Below are 20114 nucleotides of genomic sequence, written 5' to 3' on the forward strand. Positions count from 1 at the left end.
ACACAACTGAGGCTAATAGTGTTGAGACCAAATTAAGGGACTGTCAGAATAATTATCCTACAACTAGGCCTGGAATTTCCATTTTTGAGTGTGCAAAGGCCAAATGACAGGGCAGGAAGGGGGTCATCAAATAAAGATTTTAGTCCATTGAAAGAATGAATTACCGGTATGTTATTTACAATCTCATCCATGCTCAGCCCTGCACCAATGAAAGTCACTGCATTGCTTTACAGATGGGTACTCTCGGGGGAAGTCAAGAATTCAGAATCTCAACAAGACACTGGTGTCTACATATTGACAAGAAAGATAGGAGAAAGTGATACAGTCGGCTGGGGAATGTCATTTTGGCCTTTGTGGCCTCCCTGAAATTCCTGCCCTGCCTACAAAGTAAAAATGATTTGTAAATAATACAAAACAACTCGTTAATACTCATGAGGGGTACTAGAAGTTTCCCACCGCTAATTCTATCACACAATACAACCCACTGTTTGATTTAACCGAGAGTTTACACATGGAACCAAATGGACCCTGGGCCTGTCCCACATGCTTATGTCATCATCACAACACCTCAAACCCCACAAACAGTGGTGCAACAAGGTTCCTCGTGTTCTGTGGTTTTAAACGAGCTATTTACTCCACTCCTTGTATCATATTTCATGCTGGTTAACAAACACACCATACATCATCGTCGCACTAACTCTTTTCAGGCAGCCAGCGGGTCGGCAGGTGCACGGAAAACTGCCTTTGTTCCGAGAGCAAACTCAGACGAAAGCCAAGGGCCTGCCAACAGAGGAGACTAGTAGGATTCTTTTGAACATGTTTTTTCCTGAGTCACCCGATATAACCCGATAGGTGCCATCCAAGGCTGCTTTCTGGTACTGTTCACCAGCGCTTCACTTTGACAGTGACACCTTCTTGGCCTCCGACATAACATGCTGATGATTGATTGTGCTCGATTGATTTGCATCCCTCCGATGAGAGTAATAAATTATTCTATTCCCAAGTTGTTTGTGTGTGATACTTAAATGCCATGTCACGGGGGGGGGGGAAAGTATCAAATGACACCGTTTCGAAACGCATGCTAGACTCTGTGTCTCCGAGATGTAAATCACGAAAAAGAAACAATTAATCAGATTGATGAGACTAGTACAGCCACGTTTACTGAAATGACATTGTAGTTGCTTTCGTACACATCCACAACTACTGTGAAATAACTCAAAACACTTCCCAGCACTGTCTTAAAGCACTCATTGTAGTTCCATCAGGAAACATCCAGAAGAGAGAAACGACTGTCTCGTCGCTCTCACACGAGACAAACATGTAATATATGCTATGACAAATGGGAACGCTATAGTGCAGAAAAGATTTTCTTGTTCAAATTGCTTTCATAAGCATTCATTAGTGCATCGTCCCCAGCAGGCATTTTGGGGCAGGCATAATGTAATCAGTCACACCTCAGGCCACAGATTCTCACTCTGGAGTCTTGCCTCTACATGGTGTGATAGCATTTCCCTCCCATGATGTGTAATTTTATCAGAAGGGGGAAGGGGGGGAAGAGTGTGCGCGCAGCCCCTAAAAAAAAGGACAGTTCTGGAAATAACACACAAGGATTCCATTGTTTAAAAGACACAAAACGTCTTTTCAGATTGACTTGAGAAAAATGCAACAAGTCGCCCCTCAGAGGCAAACTTTATTTGATGTTTTATTCTCCCCTTATGCCATGGAGACCATCTATTTGAGCTCATCACATGAATTGTATTTCAAAATCAAAGGGCCTGCCCTTTACAATTTAACAACAATAATTGTGTCCATCAGAGGAAGAGGCTGCAAGTTGACATGTTCTTATCAAATCATCGTTATTTCTTTTAAGGTGCAAACACGCCTGAGAACCAGTAATCTGGTTAACTGATCAGTTTCTCATCAACTTTATCGAGTAAAAGAAAAAAAAAGCTCTTTCATGTGTATTTTTAACGAGGCAAACAGTAGCAAGCAAGTGAAGCAACTACAGTAGAAAAACACTCTGTGGTGAGGAGTACCAGGCGCCCTATAGGGTGTTCTGGCTCTTCTAATAATGAAAGCCAAACATGCCAAAACCCCACAGGCTCATGAGATAAAACTACAAAAGCAAAACAATCAAGAACCTGAAAAATGTATCCACTCATCTGCCAACAGCGCCAGAGAAGAGTCATATATCAAAAGGCATTATTTGACACGCTACCCCTCCACCATATCAAGAAAACACAAACAACTTGTGTCACCACCACCACCACTAGCCTTTGAAGTTAAACTGTCCCAGCTCATTACCATATTGACATATTCTATAACACATTCTTTAATCTAGACAAACAATAACCGGTCCAATTCAAATTGGGACACCGTCATTCAGTGTGCAGTTCACACACACACCATAATTATTTGTTGCTTGGAAGATTCCCACTCCCCCGACGTTATGAGAAGGTGTCTATGCCACACTCCATCCTGTAGAGGGAAGCATACTGCTGTAGTAATGGACCGCTAGTAGTACTACTGTATGTAAGTGAATATAAAAAGATGGCATGGGAATCTGTTGTCTCTGCCTTTGATCTGTCTCCCAGGTCACAAGCCTCCCCTGCTCATGTTAGCAGCTCGGGGCATGTTGGCTGAAGACAGATGCACCGGGCGATAACAAATAAATTGAATTGCTTAATTGTTGCGTCTTATCTCCGCATGCGCCCACACTAATCCATTCTTCGGTTGGTATTTTCTCTGCTCCACCATGCCCTGGAGGGTAATGATAGCTGTGTGTTTTATTCTCACGCTCGGCGTGTCGGGCCGCACGCAGCGATCCCACAGCAACGTCAATAAGTCTGCGAGATAACCACATTGGTTAAAGCGGTTTTTATTTGAGAGAGGGGAGGGGGTCTTGAACTCGTATCAAGGATGTTTGGGGTGACTGCTGTTTTGGTACACACACATCTTGGGACAGTAAAGGAAGGGCCACCAATGTATGGCCATCTTCAAACAGCTCTGTGCACACGAATGTTGTGCATTGATCAAAGTGTCAAAACCATATTCAAAATATAGAAAATACAATAATCACTTGAGGCCTGGGCGTCCATAATTTGACATGAATCACGACGCACTGAGCTTGGCAGGTCTATTTTCAAAAATCTTTTGAAGATGTTTGAAAATGGGTCTCAAGTGGTTTAAGACCTCATAACAAGTCCTATGATACGGTTGTTGTCACAGAACCATATCCATGTCACAAAACGTGTTACTCTGCCAAGTATCACAATGAGGAACTGTATACTAAAACATTTAAACAGATACATCTACATTAAATCCACTGTTTGAGCCACTGAATTGACTAGAGTAGTGGTTACCAAACCTTTTAGCTCGAGACACCAAAAGAAAATTGAGTGAAAATAACGTAAATATCTACAAGGCACAAGCTCACAACACGTTGCGATGTGAGCGGGGTGCGCACGCTTTTCCGACACACCAAAGGTCCGAAGCACGGGGACGGACATACGATGCGATGCGAAAATGCGATGGTCCGACATGCGCCGCTTATGGTTAGGTTAGGGATTGAGGTTTCGGATCTAAAGCCTGTACCCAATGTGAGCTTGTAGATTTGATATCTTCTTGTGAGCTTGTAGATATGCTATTTCCACTACTTTGTAAGTATAACCCCCTCCCCCAATGAATGGATTAAAATGTTAAAAATGTTTTAATGGAATTATTTTGAAAAACACACTTGAATTTGTTTTTTAACAAATTTGTAGGGATTTATTTGAAAATCTCTTGAAATAATTAAAACCAAAATGTAGGAAACAAAAAATAAAGGGCAATTCACTCATGACCCATTCAAAGTGATCCACACTGGGTGAAAACAAATGTGGTTACAAAATCTTGGGATAAAAATTATATATATAAAAAAAAAAAAAAATGGACTGAGTTGTAACATGCTCTAGTCATGTACATAGAACACATGACTAGAGTTGTAACATGCTCTAGTCACGTACATAGAACACACGACTAGAGTTGTAACATGCTCTAGTCATGTACATAAGAACACATGGCTACAAGTACAGTAGCATGCTCTAGTCATGCATACACAATACATAACCCATATACTGTACAGTGGAACGCATGACCGGAGCGACACGTGTAATGCCGAGACAGAACACGTATAGTTTACGTCGAGAGTGTCTCCACTAGACGGCCGTGCCTCTCTCCAGGTTCTGCTTGATCTCGGCGGTGTATTTGCCGTAGAAGCGCTCCGCTTTCTTGTTGAACTTGGCGTTCCTCTCGTTGATGTAGTCGATGTCGGAGTCGTCGTTGTAGGCCCTGCGGCGGCTGTACTTGGCGCGCTTCTCAATCCTGCAAAAAAATAAAATAAACGGCAAAAACACCACAGATCGGCTTAGGGAGGATTTTACACAACGATAAGCCTTAAGTTGGCTGGCTTATCCAATCAAAAATGCTTCACCATCATCAGCACAGGCAATCATTTTGTGGTAGTCATTTTAATTGGAACAGCAGGCGTGGCAATGAAAGGGGGAAGAAGAAACTAATGGGGGAAACTAACGGCAGAATGAACACACACAGAGGGAAACTAGTTAATCTGTGAGCTCCCAGTCTCAATTCACTGCGTCTTCAAAGCAGTGTTGTGCGTCATTCCCTGGCAAGCAGAGGTCTTTACTAATATCCTACAGTCACATCTCAAAACACAACTTAACCCATTTTGGGAGGGAACCCCTTTTGGTGTTAGCTTTAGCTATTGAAAAATAGCAGATCTACAAGCTCATAGCGCACCACAGGTCTGCTATTTTTGAAGAATCGTGAAAAGTGACATGAAAGTGAAGACATGAAAACGACTGACATAGAAAAACATAGCCTTTTCAAGAAAACAGTCAGGATTTAGAAGACATTCGCAGAATCGTTCCCAGGTCAAAATGGGTTAAGACTGTCTCAAATATAACAAATCTCACAGGAACTAAGGCGAGGGGGGAAATCAAAGGTGCTGGCCACGACAAATGCTTCTGTACAATCGCCGCGTGCTATTCTTTTACTATGGCATGATGATTTTCGAAACACAGGCCAATTTGCTTTGTGGCAAGCCGTGTAGGAATACAATAAGGCATCATTTACTCAATGAAGCGTCCCGTTAAGACAGCAGAGAGAGAGTGTTATGGCACCACTAGATGCTCGCGGATCCTTTATCACCCAGCTCCATCTGGGCTTCCATATACCGGGAGTGTAATTAGTGGGATCAGATCAGGCCTTGTCGCCAAAGTGCACAAAACGTCTGCCTGTCACCGTCTGTGGTCCAGACTCCGCTGTACCATTAATGGAAGCCATTTAGGACCGGGGGGATGAATGGAACGGGAGGCGGTGAGAGAAGAAGATCTATGTCCCTCTCTGTCTCTGTGTGTGTGTGTGTGTGTGTGTGTGTGTGTGTGTGTGTGTGTGTGTGTGTGTGTGTGTGTGTATGTGTGTGTGTGTGTGTGCATGTGTGTCTCTGTGTATACTTACTGTTTCTCCACGTCTTCCACCATGCGGTCGATGCCCTCCTTGGTGGGGACGTGACTGCCGTGGATCAGGGTGTTGGATGTGGGGTGGAAGTCTACCCCGCTGTGGTGTTACAAAAAGAAAATCAGAGGCCGTCAATAAATCACCGGTTTCGATCGCCATCGTTCACATTTGGTCGGACATCCGATCCCGCCACTGTGGCCCACGGTCATTGTGACGAGAGAGAGAGAGAGAGAGAGAGAGGGGCATGATTGTGGGTGGCTTTCACAGTTTCGACGTATGGCATCCATTAAATGCTCAAAACCTGCGGGCTCAAAACCCGTCTTTGGCTGATGTGGGCCTAACCGCTGTAACTATGACCATCTTTTGCTCATCCGAGCGCATGCCTTGCATTAACGCTCTGGAAAACATGAAATGATCTTGGGGACCGGGGGAGAGAGGGGGCAACGATGTCCAAACCTCAGCCAGGGGCAGGGCAAGGGATGGGGGTGGGCAGCACACCACTGAAAACTCATAGGGAGCGCTTTGTGCGCATGTGATGGGCGATTACAGCGAGCCAAGGCTCACAGCTCATTTGACTCAATTAAAAATGTCACGGTAATATGCTTAATGGCACACAAATCATCTTTATAGGCCTCTTTGCTTTTTGAGGATTCACAAGTTTCTACAAATGCCCGCAGGGGAACATTAGTTCCTCCCGTTTGGTAAGGGCTGTGACCCGGCTAAAGAGAACATCAAAGAGAGGGTGATACTTACTGTTACTGTACACCGTGTACAGTCATGGAAGCCAAATTATGGACCCCCCCTCCCCCCCCCCCCGCTCTAGGCAAACCCTGCTGCTGCCAGCAGTCGGTGCGATTGACAGTTCTCGTTTTTGAATCTACGCCTAAACCTAACCTCAATACAACTATGCCTAAACCCAACCTTAACCTAACCTCAGTAAAACTATGCCTAAACCTAACCTTAAAGGACCACTTCACCACTTTTCAACCTATCTTCATATAATAGTTAATCACTAATAATCATGAAAAATTATTGCACAAGGTTTTTCTACTCAGTCCGTGTCTCATAGGACGGCTGTGGGCAGTTTAGAAACCGTCTTCCAGTGCATCATCATCAGGCACAAAAATATTTTGATTTTCATTATTGTGAGAACGATGGCTTCCATTTTTGCATTGCAACTTTCCAGGACTAGAAAGCCTGCAGCTTCTATTGGCTTGTATTTCCCATCGATGATGTCACTGGAAGACGGTTTCTGAACTTCCCACAGCCCTCCTACAGACCGAGTAGAAAAGACTTGAACCATTTCATCATGATTATTAGTGAGGACCTATTATATATGAAGATAGGTTGAAATGTGGTGAAGTGGTCCTTTAACCTAACCTCTGTAGAACTATACCTAAACCTAACTTCAGTAAAAAAAAACTATACCTGCCCGGGGGCCAATTAGACGGGTCTATCTTAGAGCTGAGGTGGGATTCATAAGCATGGGTCATGGAAGAGTTGGACGGTCTTTCTCTTTATATTGGGGGGGGGGGGTCACTCACCACTCCTCTTTCTGCTTTTCGTAGCCGTCCATGTCGGGTTTGATCTGCTTGGTGAGTCTCTGGTACTGTCTCAGCTGGGCCTCGGCGTAACCTGCAGAGGAGACCGGCGGAGGAGGAGGAGAGAGAGAGAGAGAGGGGTTGTAATTAGCGGAACAAACGGCGAGCAGACACACGGCTCTGCCCCGCTGCAACCTGCGTCTGGTTAGGAGTTAGGACGGAGGGGATGAAGAGAAGAGGCACCCCACCACCACCCCGCTCTCCTCAAGACGCTCTGGTGATAATTTTCTCCCCAGAGGGTTAAATCCACAGAGGGGTTTTGATTCAACAGATGGGAGCCATATTTAGGAAAACGCTTTTTTTTCTTTTCTTCAGCAGATTAAATTGGCGGTGGTTGAAAATGATTAATATCCCTAGGGCTTCTTACACGCAAACCATATTGTTCTGTTCTGTGCATGGCTGCTCTTTGGGGGGAAAGTGACGGTACCAGTATTGTGCTGTGCATGGCTGCTCTTGCAGGGAAAAGCGCCATTCTCTCCCACCGTGTACTTGCGCCATGGCAGGCCTTCAAGCGCCCCATTAACCAATCAGGTACCAGGGCATGGGCATAATCCAATCACTTTACACCACTCGTTTCCTCAAAACTTAAATTGTATTAGATTACAGTTCGCTAAACCGAAGGACTGAACTTCTGAAGCATTGCAGCGGTAGCCCAAAATAGGAGTCGCCCTGATCTAATAGTGATTTGTCCAAAGCGTTATTTCCTGTTGTGTCTACGCAATTGTAAAAAAGGATTTCAGAAGTGCATACCGACCCCGCGGTGCACAGAGAAATCTCACTGAGCGGTAAAAAAAGTGATCATAGAGAGCCAGCCATTGATCACAGAAGGCGCTGACCAGAACAGGACACCACCAGTGTGGGTGAACAAGTCATCGCTTCATACTCTTGTTTATAATAGAATTCTAACAGAATAAGCCATAACTGTATGTTGTCTTGTGCATAACTGATGTTCACGCTACGAAAACGGATTAACCCATTTAGGCCTGACATCGAAATTAAAAAAAAAAAGTCTTCTAAATCATGACAGTTTTCAGGAAAACCGATGTTTCTATATCAGTGGTGCTCAATATTTCATGTCAAGGACCCCAAAAATTATATGTAATTATATGTAAAAAGATTAGAGTTAAAAACGAGTTTTTCAAAAATAGCAGACCTACAAGCTCGTAGCGCGCCACTCAGTGGCGCGCTATGAGCTTGTAGATCTGCTATTTTTCAATAGCTAAAGTAGAACACAATGCTTTAAAACGACAAAAGGGGTTCCCGCCCAGAATGGGTTAAACCACAACGGTGGTCTGGCTACGACCAGACACAGAATACTTGATATTACTGCTGACAATTTTCCCAAACATTCTGCCATCGGTTTAAATCATTTCAGTAAGTTATGTAAAAACAAATTATAGAAACTTCTACACCGCCGAAAAAACACGAAAAGCCTTATAGTTTCTTGTAGCGCTGTGCAATTAATCAAACGTTTGATTCGATTACGATCAATCTATGTTGGCGTTCAATGATTATGACAAGATGAATCCAGAATTCCAGACGAAACGATTATTGAGTTGCAATGCCGCATTTTGTTTGGCATATATGAAAATCGTGTGGTCTTGTGTTAAGAATCCAGCGTAAGCCCTTTTCTTTATACAGTTTGTGCATTCGGCTCCCAAAGTCAGGCACTCCTGTTCCTAACATACAGGGAGCAGTAAAACAAAAAAAGAATTAAAAGTTGAAAGCTAGTTTGCCATGTTTTTTTGTGGCCATCGTTTTTTTTATTTATCTCGGCCCTGCTGATGCGCACACTCTACTTTGAACGTTACATTTACGACACAGAGTGTTCTATTGACTTTCGAAGTCGAGAAGAATCTGCTTTATTAGGATCAAACAGACCCAACATGGTGATGGTCTGTTTGATGTTTTGACGGAAGGAACATTTAAGCCATTCTTGGCGGGAACCCCTTTTGGTGTTAGCATTACGTTATGGATTAGCTATTGAAAAATAGCAGATCTACAAGCTCATAGCGCGCCACTACGAGCTTGTAGGTCTGCTATTTTTGAAAAATCGAAGAGCGACTGACATAGAAACGTAGCTTTTTCAGAAAACTGTCAGGATGTAGAAGACATTTTTAGAATCTGATCTCAGGTCAGAATGGGTTAAGGGAGACCTGTCTTTTGTGGGGGGGGGGGGGGTTGCGCATGCATGGAAGCAGAACAGTAAGTAACTGAAGGAGTGTGTGTGTGTTCGCGCACACACGCATGCTGTAGGACCCAGGGAACGGTTTAGCCCCAGCTAATTGGATAATCTCACAATGGTTATCATTTTTGCTATAATCGTGCAGCTGTAGCTCCAGCCAACATGATGGACAGAGAGTCCTTGGGTCAGACACGGTGGTTTGTGCACCACAAGGCAATCTGACCAATTTGTTTAATCATCTGAAATTCAAATACAAAGTGGTCTATGACCATTGACCAAACAACAAAATAGCAAAACAATAAACTGAGAAACGCTCCTCAGGATAATCCACTGAAGGCACCTTTTTTTCAAATTCATTGATGTTTCCAAACTCAACGAGTAATTGTGTTAAATAATTAGGATTATTATTCAAAAGAGAGCAAAGTAAAAAAAGGTACAGTAAAAGCCTGTTTGAGGAATTTGTTTGAGGGAGAAAAATACATCACATGTACATTTATTGAGCAGATTATTAGGCCTGACCTCAACATTAAAAAGAAATCTTCTAAATCCTCCTACAAGCTCGTAGCTTGTAGGAGGATTTAGTTATGTTTAAAACACCAAAAGGGGTTCCCGCCCAGAATGGGTTAACCACACCACGGGACAAGTACTCGCTTGGTATTATAGGTGGACAACTTTGATGATGGAGAGTGCCATTACATTTCCACACTCACTCTGAAGAGCCACTGCCCAGACTTGATCGTTGCTTGTCATGGAAAACGGCTTTAAAACGCTGCAATCCCCCCTTTTTCTTTCAGCAGATTAAATTGGCGTTGGTTGAAAATGATTGATATCCCTAGGGCTTCTTACACGCAACCATTATTGTTCTGTTCTGTGCATGGCTGCTTTTTTTGGGGAGGAAAGTGACGGTACCAGTATTGTTCTGTGCATGGCTGCTCTCGCAGGAAAAGCGCCATTCTCTCCCACTGTCTACTGCCATGGCAGGCCTTCAAGCGCCCCATTATTACCACTCGTTTTTTCTACACAAGAGGGACAAACGGTGGCGATGCTCACCTGAGAATCCAGGGTCGGGGTTCTTCTTCTTCTTCTTCCTCTCCCACCGCTCGGCGTCATCGGCGCTGATATCCAGCAGCTTCACTCTGTCGTAGTTCTCGCCGTTAGCTGCGCAGTCCTGAAACACACGGAAAGGGAGTCCAAAAGGTTCACACTCGTCCTGTGTGCTTATTATATGTCTGCTGTCGGGAGGAAACCCGTTATGCAACAATATATTTTGTTGTTGAGCCAATCCCAAATATCCCCACGCACTTGTGTAGTGAAAGCAAGTGCAGTACGTATTTCAGACTATAGTCTTTGGTCCGACAAAACGACAACCCACCTCAAACCCTAACCTAGCCAAGCACGGGAGCAGCTAATGTCCGACATGCGGACACATGTCGGAACTAATGCTCCGTCGGAATTACACGCGGTCCCCCCCAGTTCAAGGAGGACCTGACAACGCCTCAGGGTGTCCCCGTCACCCGGCCACGGCACTCGTCTGCTGCGCCCACGTCCATGAAACACTAAGATAACCGACTTGACGTGTAGTTAATTGCAGTACTACGTAACATTAAGCGATTAAATTACGTGTAACGCGGCATAAAAACGTTTGGGTTTTGCGATTCATGTGTGCATTTTTGACGCCACATTTCAAGGTGGTTTTAAAAGAGTACATTTTGACGAGGATCTCACGGTCAGAATGTGCACATATCGGCAAATAGCATCGAGATCTGAAACAAGTGTGGTGGTAATATACTGCACACATATGGTTGTTGGAAAAACAAACACTGGAGACATGTGTGCCCTGCTTCTCCACACACACACACACACACACACAGTCGGAAAGGGGAGATTCTAATAAAGCAAGTATTGTTGTATTTGACGGATAGTTCAACTGTCACCAGATGAGAAAAGGCATCAGAGTTTTTGATGCAACAGTTAGAAGGGTTTGGACACAGTGCTCATTCAAAGCAGCTCACATGGTTTACATTTAACATGTTTTCCATTTCCTCCTCGGTTATTTATTAAATCACTTTTATGCTAAAACATCATGACAACCTTAACCCTTTAACACCTGAGGTCGATTCCACAAATGCAGCGCAGCACAAAGTGACGTGCTGTGAGCTTGTACATCTGCTATTTTCTTTTCTTTTATTTTAAATAGCCAACGCAAAAATCGACGAAGACGACACAGATGCTTACTCGGTTTGAATGGGTTAAAACCAAGCGTTCAAAAGTTATGACAAACCAAGAATTTGTCTTATTCTAATGTTAACATAAACAAATAGTTTTTGAGTGCAGTAGAGCTGGTCACAAATCAGCCATTTCAGTACTCACACTAGCAGACAACAAAACCACTAAATTAACATTTTCTTTGTTCATCTAATAATAGCACGATACTTAAATGATTCCAAGGCAAGTTGACTGAGTATCCTACTTTCTTTGATGCAACAATACATTTCACCAGTGAGGGGCCTCTAGTCCTCTAGTGTAATAATTTTAACCCATTTTGACCCGACTTCGAAATTTAGAAAATGTCTTCTAAATCATGAAAGAATTCTGAAAAACCTCATGTTTCTATATCAGTGGTTCTCAATATTTCATGTCAAGGACCCCAAAAATAGCAGATCTACAAGCTCATAGCGCGGCTTGTAGATCTGCTATTTTTTAATAGCTTAAGCATTCAGAGACCCGTCCACCAGTGACATCATCGATGGGGAATCCAAGCTAATAGAAACTGCAGGCTTTCTAGTCCTGAAAAGTTGCAATGCGAAAATGGAAGCCATCGTTCTCGCGATAATACATTTTTTTGTAAAGGAAATCTTGTTTAAAAAGAAAATCTGCCTAACGATGATGTCACTGGTGGAAGGGTTTCTGAACAGTCCTCCTATGAGACACAGACTGAGTAGAAAGTACTTGTAATTGTGCCATTTTACCATGATTATTAGTGAGGACCTGATTGAAAAGTGGTGAAGTGGTCCTTTAAAATATGAAGGAATGAAATACTGTAAATCGATTAATTGATTTAAACAGGAGGAATGAATCGACAGCAAAAACATGTATGAACCATGGACAAAATTGTTATTTTAAACATCAGTATCATTTTTTTGATTGAATAAAATGTAATTAGGTCCAATCTGTATAGTGTAATATAATGAATACATTTGGGGCGGTTGTATTCCGTCTCCCTGCTCTTCTATGGAGACATTTAGATCGTGCCAAAGGTCAATGTCTCACTTTCGCATTCAATGTATGCCCTGAGCATTAACGCAGAAAAGTAAAAATGTCAGCACGAATCAAGAGTTGAAATCCAGGGTAGAAGAGGAAATTTTATTTCCATCTGCTATCCCGGAACATGTTATTATAAAGGTTATAGAGAAGAAACGGATCAAATAAAAACACCTTTTTCTTTTCATCCACAGCCAGTTCCCACTCCAGTCGAGCCTTCTTGGCCTCCCAGTTGGCCGGAAGTTTCAGTCTCTTGTCCTCCTCTGCGACCTCCTGGTGATTCAGCTTGCGTGCTTCATTCTACAATAATAAGAAGAATAATGAAAATGTGGAAGCACAACAGATAACAAATGCCAAGTATTCCTCCATTTTTATTAACTGGATTCTATAACCGGTGAGTTGAAGTCAGGGATAACTCAGGGGTTGACACTTAAGTTCTCAGGGCCGGAGGTACCTACCCCGGCTACCCGTCTGGCAATTACAGGTCATGTTTTACTTGCCCAAAAATTAAATAGTGGTAGATAAATAAATAAAAAATTACTTTACTTGCTAATTCTGGGGCTGTGACATGTGGACATAACTCTATACGATTTATCTCAATAGCTAATATACAATATTATGACTCATTTTAAATTCCACACACAGACATCCTTGTGTGAACTAAAGACAGTTTCTTCCACTCAAACGCTCTTGCCCGTCAAGCAACCTGAAAGCAATCTCCACCTGCCCCAACATTTTATTTACTTTACACGGGCAGTGTGACTACTGTAAACATTTCATTGTTCATTGTAAACGAGTAAGACGCGCAAACGCGGGAAGCGAACGCAGCTCGTACATATTTGGGTTTTGGACGTATAGCTCCATATATGGGCACAAAAGGGGCCAGGTCCACAACAAACAAATCACTGGCCCCTTTTGTGCCCATATATGGAGCTGAGTGGACCTGGCCCCTTTTGTGCCCATATATGGAGCTGAGTGATTGCTGATGCAACACACTCCATATTTGGATAGCGGGACAGACAGACACACAGACACACAGACAGACAGACAGACATGATCTGCTAGGTCTCATAGTAATAATGTTAACCAGAAACTCAAGGCTGGCTGACAGTGTAAATATACAGTATAGCAGGGTTAGCAGTAGGGGTGCAGCGGTTTTCAACCGAAAACCGAACCGTTCGGTTCTGCATACACGGTTCAATGCGCTCTAATGAACCGCGCTTTTTCGGTTTGCATTAATTCATTTCTTACAGCTGCGAAGAATGTATTTCTCGGTCACACACCGTCCTACTTAGAAGTCTAGCACTCTATCGGTCACACACCGTCCTACTAAGAAGTCTAGCACTCTTTCGGTCACAGAAGTGTAGCACTCTGTCGGCCCCCACCCCCTACACACACACACACACACACACACACACACACACACACACAGAGAGAGAGAGACGGCATGATGAGGAGAATCCAGCCCTCGCAAAGACCACTCGGTGGAATAATTATTGATCGTCATACACAGAGACACACACAGCGGAGTAACCTCGAATCAACAGGCTTCTAAGCACCGTCTTGTTCAGATCTGCTTCTGCATCTGCACTCGCTGTTTGAGTGCTAAAAAGGGAGAGAGAGAACAAAAACAACTCGTTGTTGTTGCTCTGTCCACCCGGAGCAGGAGAAGAATATTCCGTCTGAAAAGTCCCAACAAAATACTCTATGTCCAATCCATGACTGTAGATAGAAACCCTTCTTCTAATAATATAAGCATAATATCTCATGCAGAGATCTTTATTGTAAACTTTTGTAAATGTTTCTGTGCGACACAGCACTCTGCTGTGAATTCCTCCCCTCCCCAGGGAGCTCTCCTCTCCTCCCTGCATGTGCTGCGAGTCTGCACCACGTGTGAGCGGCATAGGTGCATTATTTTTTCCCTTGAACATAATGATGAGGCACATTAAAATAGCAATATAAGTTTTTTTCCCCCTTTAAATAATGAAAAGGCAGAAATGCCTAATAAAATAATATATGCTAAAAAAAAGAATAAAAGATAATGCTATAAATAAACTTTTTGAGTGGTGCAAGCCAGTCCCTTGGACTTATGTGTGTGGGTGCCTGCCTGGCTGGCTGGCTGGCTGGGTATGAGCATGAAAACAGCATGGTTGTTTTTCACCACCTGTGTGCAACCTAACACACACACACACACACACACACAAACACATGCCCATATTAACTGTATATGATGATTTCGTGTGTGCCAGTACAGTACAGTAGAGGGTACAGTAGAGGGACCGGCACACAGTAACTCTGTCATTTCTCAACCGTTTCGGACACGGGGCGGCAGTTCGGAACCGGCCCGGCACCCTGGGCGCGTTCCTGCCCCCCCCCCCCCCGGAAACCCCCACACAGAGTTGCACTCACTTTACACAGGTGTGATTTTTCTTTTTTTTACTGTACCGAAACCGAACCGAAACCGTGGCCCCCATACCGAGGTTCGAACCGAACCGTGGTCTAACTGAACCGTTGCACCCCTAGTTAGCAGTGGTATTTTTTATTACACTACTGATATCGTGCATCTCCAATTCCTATTCAGTACTTTAGTCGTGACGCGAGCGCCCCTCCAGAGATACTCCCGGATCCTACTGTTTGTGTCGCTTTTGTGTCCCCATAGAGTTATAGGCCCTTATTTATCAACGCGGTGTACACCCAAAATTGGGTGTACACCACGTTGATAAGTAAGGGCCATACTGTGTCCCTCCGTCGGAACAGTGTTTGAACCCATCTGAGACTAGAACAACCACTAAAGTCAAATTTTACTGCTGTCCTTCCAAATCTGGCTGTGACAGGCTGTCTGCCCAGACTGCCCCACACTGAATACTATCGCCATTTTATTTCATTGTATCAACTAAATCATCTATAGAGATCGTACGTATTAATGCAAACTAGATTCAACGTACTCAACCCTGCACACATTCTAAATATGCCCCCGAAATATTGTACTGAGCAAATGGACTGTTACCACCTTCAATAATAATAATCTTTATTGTCTCCACATCATATATTTTCTTTGTCATGGACACTTGTACAGAACATTAATAATTCTACTCGAGTTGGAAGCCTTAAGACCCATTTAACCCTCGATGGCTTCCTTTCTGAAAAATAACATTATTGTAAAAAGATTCACGCGTTTAGATATTGCCATATTGCCAGTGACCCGGACGTAACGAAGGACTACAAAATGACGTCGGACTAAAACACCGAATCCCACGTAATTTATCACATGATGAAATTTCATAATTTGATTGCTTCAGTTGATGTTGCACGACTGCCTTACAGACCAGTAAGGGTCCATTTGGAACCCCCTGAAGGAACACAAGAGTCGCTGCGGCTGCCCGGACCCCACTTTGAGAACCACTGTCCTAGATCTGTTTAAAGTGCACATGGGTATCGGAATCGGTAAGGGAAGAAATGGTACGGGTCATCTCTAGATATTAAGACTCACTCGTTTGAAGTGCAGCTCCCGGAACTTCCGGAGTCTCGCTTCTCTCTTCTCAGACGCCAGACCTCCTGTTGCTTCTTCGTCAGCAACAGAGACAGACTCCTGAGAACAAAATTATCACAAATAAATGTATTTATTAGTCTGTGTATAGCAGTGGTTATGACATTTTCTCAAGTCAAGGACCCCCAAAACGACATTGAATTGGCTGCTGACCTCCATCTGACAAAAATATAACAATAATATATATCTAACAAAAGATATATTTAAAAACGTACTATAAAACAGCTCATAGCTTTGATGCTGGTTGTCTGGGTTAGGACCCCTCTGCAGTGGTGTCCGATTAGAACTTAAACCAGGATGCTTTTCTGCCCGTAACCTTGAGCAGACCTCCATTATATTATCTGACTATGCTTTGTCACGATGACTGAGCCAATAAGATCTATCCATATATGGGTTCTACTACCACATCAATCTGATGTCAGCACTAGGTTAACCCGGACCAAATGTAGGGATTGTCATACTAGACATGTCATATAGGCTATATGATATAGCCCAACGTGCTAGTCCATGGGTTTTCAACAGGTGGTCCGTGAAGGTGTTGCATGTGGTCCCTGACCATGCATTTAGTAATGTAGGAAAGTGAAGATTCGTATTTGAATTTATTGTATTGAGTTGAGAAAGTTGAGAAACAATGCAGTAAATAATCTGGTGACAAATGATGACACGTCGATGTTGTCAGTTACTGGGGAGACGGATGTCAAGAACTTCCACAGAAAAGTGAGTTAGAATCTCAAGGGAAACCATACCGGATTGCCTGGTTGAGTCACCATTATAAGGAAATGTGCCCATAATCAATCGCAAGTGTCTGCTTACTCATAGAATAAGTTACAATGAACAGCAACATGAGTTTAATATGACAGGTTAATTTCTTTCCCCCACACCACGACCATATCCCCCCTCCCAACACAACAATGGTCCCAAGGTTAATTCTCAGTCAGGGTGGTGGTCCCCAGGTTGATTCTCAGTCAGGGTGGTGGTCCCCAGGTTGATTCTCAGCTCGGGTGGTGGTCCCCAGGTTGATTCTCAGTCAGGGTGGTGGTCCCCAGGTTGATTCTCAGTCAGGGTGGTGGTCTTCAGGTTGATTCTCTGTTGAAAACCCCTGTCCTAGTCGAATATCCCCATGTATAGAGACTAAATCTCCAATGAGCAACTGGAAGTGAGTCTTCGTTACACGTACAAGCAGATGTACAAGCATTCACCACGAAGTGAGGGCCGGCTAGGTGAGCTTGTATTTATTTAACAGGGACAATGCACATTAATCAAGACGTCATTTTTCAAATCCATGTAAATGGGACAGTTAGCCATAAGCTAATTTTCATCTACCTAGTCCCTGAGCAGGCTCTTAAAAAAATATCTGCTATTTTCGAGCCAAAATGTAGATGGATAAAGTGATTGAAATGTAACTGGAACTCTTATGAAGAGCAACTATTATCTCTTGGCTGGCTTTGATTGATTGATTGATTGAAATCTTTATTAACAGTTTGCAGAATTACAGTACATTTCAAGCACAAACTCAATACAAAGACTGTTAACTGTGAGTGGACGACCCAATTAAGCCTTACACTTGTTTACAACAGGGTCCACATTGTTCAATTCATCAAAACATTTAGAGACAAACAAATAGACATTCTATGTAGTTAAGAACAGAACAGGAATTCATCATATAGGAAGCGAAAAGGGAAAAAATATATATATACAGTGAGGGGAACAGGGGGATAAAAGAAAACGAAAGACAGAGTGTAGGGCGCCTGCACACAACACCATGCGTTGATGCCATGTGTGCATATGTGCAGGCACCCAACACCACGTCCATACAAAAACATAGTACAATCCATAGTACAAAGACAGTAGCCCAAATTTTTTGATTCTCGTAGAGGTTTTTTTCGATTCTGACGAATCTCTCTACGAGAGTCAAAACGCTAGCTCCGCCCCTAATGTCGGATAAGCAAACTGATGCCTTTAAATCACTCTTACCTTGTACAAATGCAAAATCTAAGCTGCTTTTCATGTTGCCCCACTTGTTTGTGATCTCTGCGGAAGCATATTAAACTCTGTCAATGCTTATTTTTCAATAAAAAAGGTATTTTAGCCATCTTGCTTTTCTCTCCATTGTAAATGCGCAAGAGAACCCTGGCCGCTAGGGTCGCGGGCTTATTCTGTTGCGCCGTTTACCGCATTTACAATTCTGTTGCGCCGTTTACCGTATTTACAATGGAGAGAAAAGCAAGATGGCTGCGGGTGAAAGAAATACTCAGAAACAGAGTTGACTATAAAACGTTTTTTATTGAAAAATAAGCATTGACAGAGTTTAATATGCTTCCGCAGAGATCACAAACAAGTGGGGCAACATGAAAAGCAGCTTAGATTTTGCATTTGTACAAGGTAAGAGTGATTTAAAGGCATCAGTTTGCTTATCCGACATTAGGGGCGGAGCTAGCGTTTTGACTCTCGTAGAGAGATTCGTCAGAATCGAAAAAAACCTCTACGAGAATCAAAAAATTTGGGCTACAAAGACAGAGTGTAGGGCGCCTGCACACAACACCATGCGTTTATGCCATGTGTGCATATGTGCAGGCACCCAACACCACGTCCATACAAAAACATAGTACAATCCAGATAAAAATTCAGCTTTTACAGAGGCCAGTTTCGAATTGCAGCCATCCGTAGGTGCCCTTTGAGAGCAGTTTAAGCAGGCTAAATGATATTTTCGGAAAATAAAAAAATAAAACCAATATTCCATGACGGAGCCCGTCAGTCAGAGGCGAAATAATTCCCATAATAATGTCTCAAACACAGAGAGAATATTAGCCGCTCTCGGAACCCTCCGTAAAGCTTTTCTGAAATTTGGATGTCGCTTTGGGTCTAAAAAATGTCAGAAACTTCAGTAGCATTGGGTTCTGCTTGTAGGGCTAAGAGAATATGTTGGTTCAGACTTCGACAGAATCGACAAAATACATCTTACGAGAGTCTAAATCTAGGCTACTACTAAGAAACAAGCTAATAGGCTACTACTAAGCAAGCTAATAAACACCAGTTACTAGTTTACGTGTAGCTACGTTAGCTTAGCATAATAATACGACACTAAACAAACACGAGTCACGACAAGAACACAAGTACAAAGCAGCGTTTCCCTCGGCTGTGTGAAACTGTTTCCACCACACGAGTCATATTTGGCGAGGATAATTTGCCAACATCCCAAATTAAGTGGATGTATTCATATTTTAAGCACAGATAAAATGTACACACCTTAACGCAGGACGCCATTGTTGTGCCTGTTGTGTTGTGAGGGAGAGCGGAAGGCAAGCTCGAGCAACTTCTGCTTCTTGGCAAACCAGCTTAGAGGTGAACTAGCGCCACCATCTGGACTGGGGAGTGGAGCAGGGCAGGATATTATTGTATTCAGAGAGAGAAAACAACTAGTAGGCCTAAATAGAAATACTAAATCTTTTTTTAAATGAATTAAATGTTTAGCTTCTAAAATTAGCTGGCAAGCCCCTGCATGATATATAATAAGTAGCCAACTTAAGTAAAGTTATACTGTATACATTATTCATGATAATCAATAAATGTAGGCTGATTAATTAATTGGCCCATTTAAGACCTGAGGCCGATTCTACAAATGCCTCCTAAATCAGTAGCAGTAGCGTTTCCGTGCCAAGGACAAGGAAGAAATTGTTATTTTCATCAACGTTTGCCTGTTGTCTCTCCTATGGTACCACATCAATCTTATCCAACATATTTAAAGTGTATCCGAGAGGCTAAATCTCATCAAATGGTTGTCCGTGGCTAAAATGCTGAATAAATAATGGACCATGATATGAAAAGGGTTGAAAACCACTGGTTTAGATGATGGTGCATGGTGCAGCATGGTGATGGAGAAAATTGTTTAACATGTCAGTCCAAAATGTCCCGTAGTTACGGAGTGAGTTGAGATCTGGTGACTGCGAAGGCCACAGCACATGATTCCGCTTCATTTTTGAGCGGTGGCACACCGTCTCCTACA

General features: G+C 43.0%; 1 protein-coding gene across 1 annotated transcript; it reads right to left on the reverse strand.

Annotated features, from left to right (window-relative positions):
- Positions 1-1664: 1664 nt before the first annotated feature.
- syf2 (SYF2 pre-mRNA-splicing factor) lies at positions 1665-19414 on the reverse strand. The gene is made up of 7 exons (XM_080783468.1): positions 19358-19414; positions 16055-16153; positions 12739-12864; positions 10354-10471; positions 7062-7152; positions 5518-5616; positions 1665-4362 (listed from the first exon to the last, which is right to left on the reverse strand). Exons 1-7 carry the CDS (start codon positions 19373-19375, stop codon positions 4197-4199), a joined length of 717 nt encoding a protein of 238 aa, XP_080639594.1. The 5' UTR covers positions 19376-19414; the 3' UTR covers positions 1665-4196.
- Positions 19415-20114: the final 700 nt, after the last annotated feature.

This window comes from Protomyctophum bolini (assembly GCF_963924005.1).
Source record: "Protomyctophum bolini genome assembly, chromosome: 15".
NCBI lineage: Eukaryota > Metazoa > Chordata > Actinopteri > Myctophiformes > Myctophidae > Protomyctophum > Protomyctophum bolini.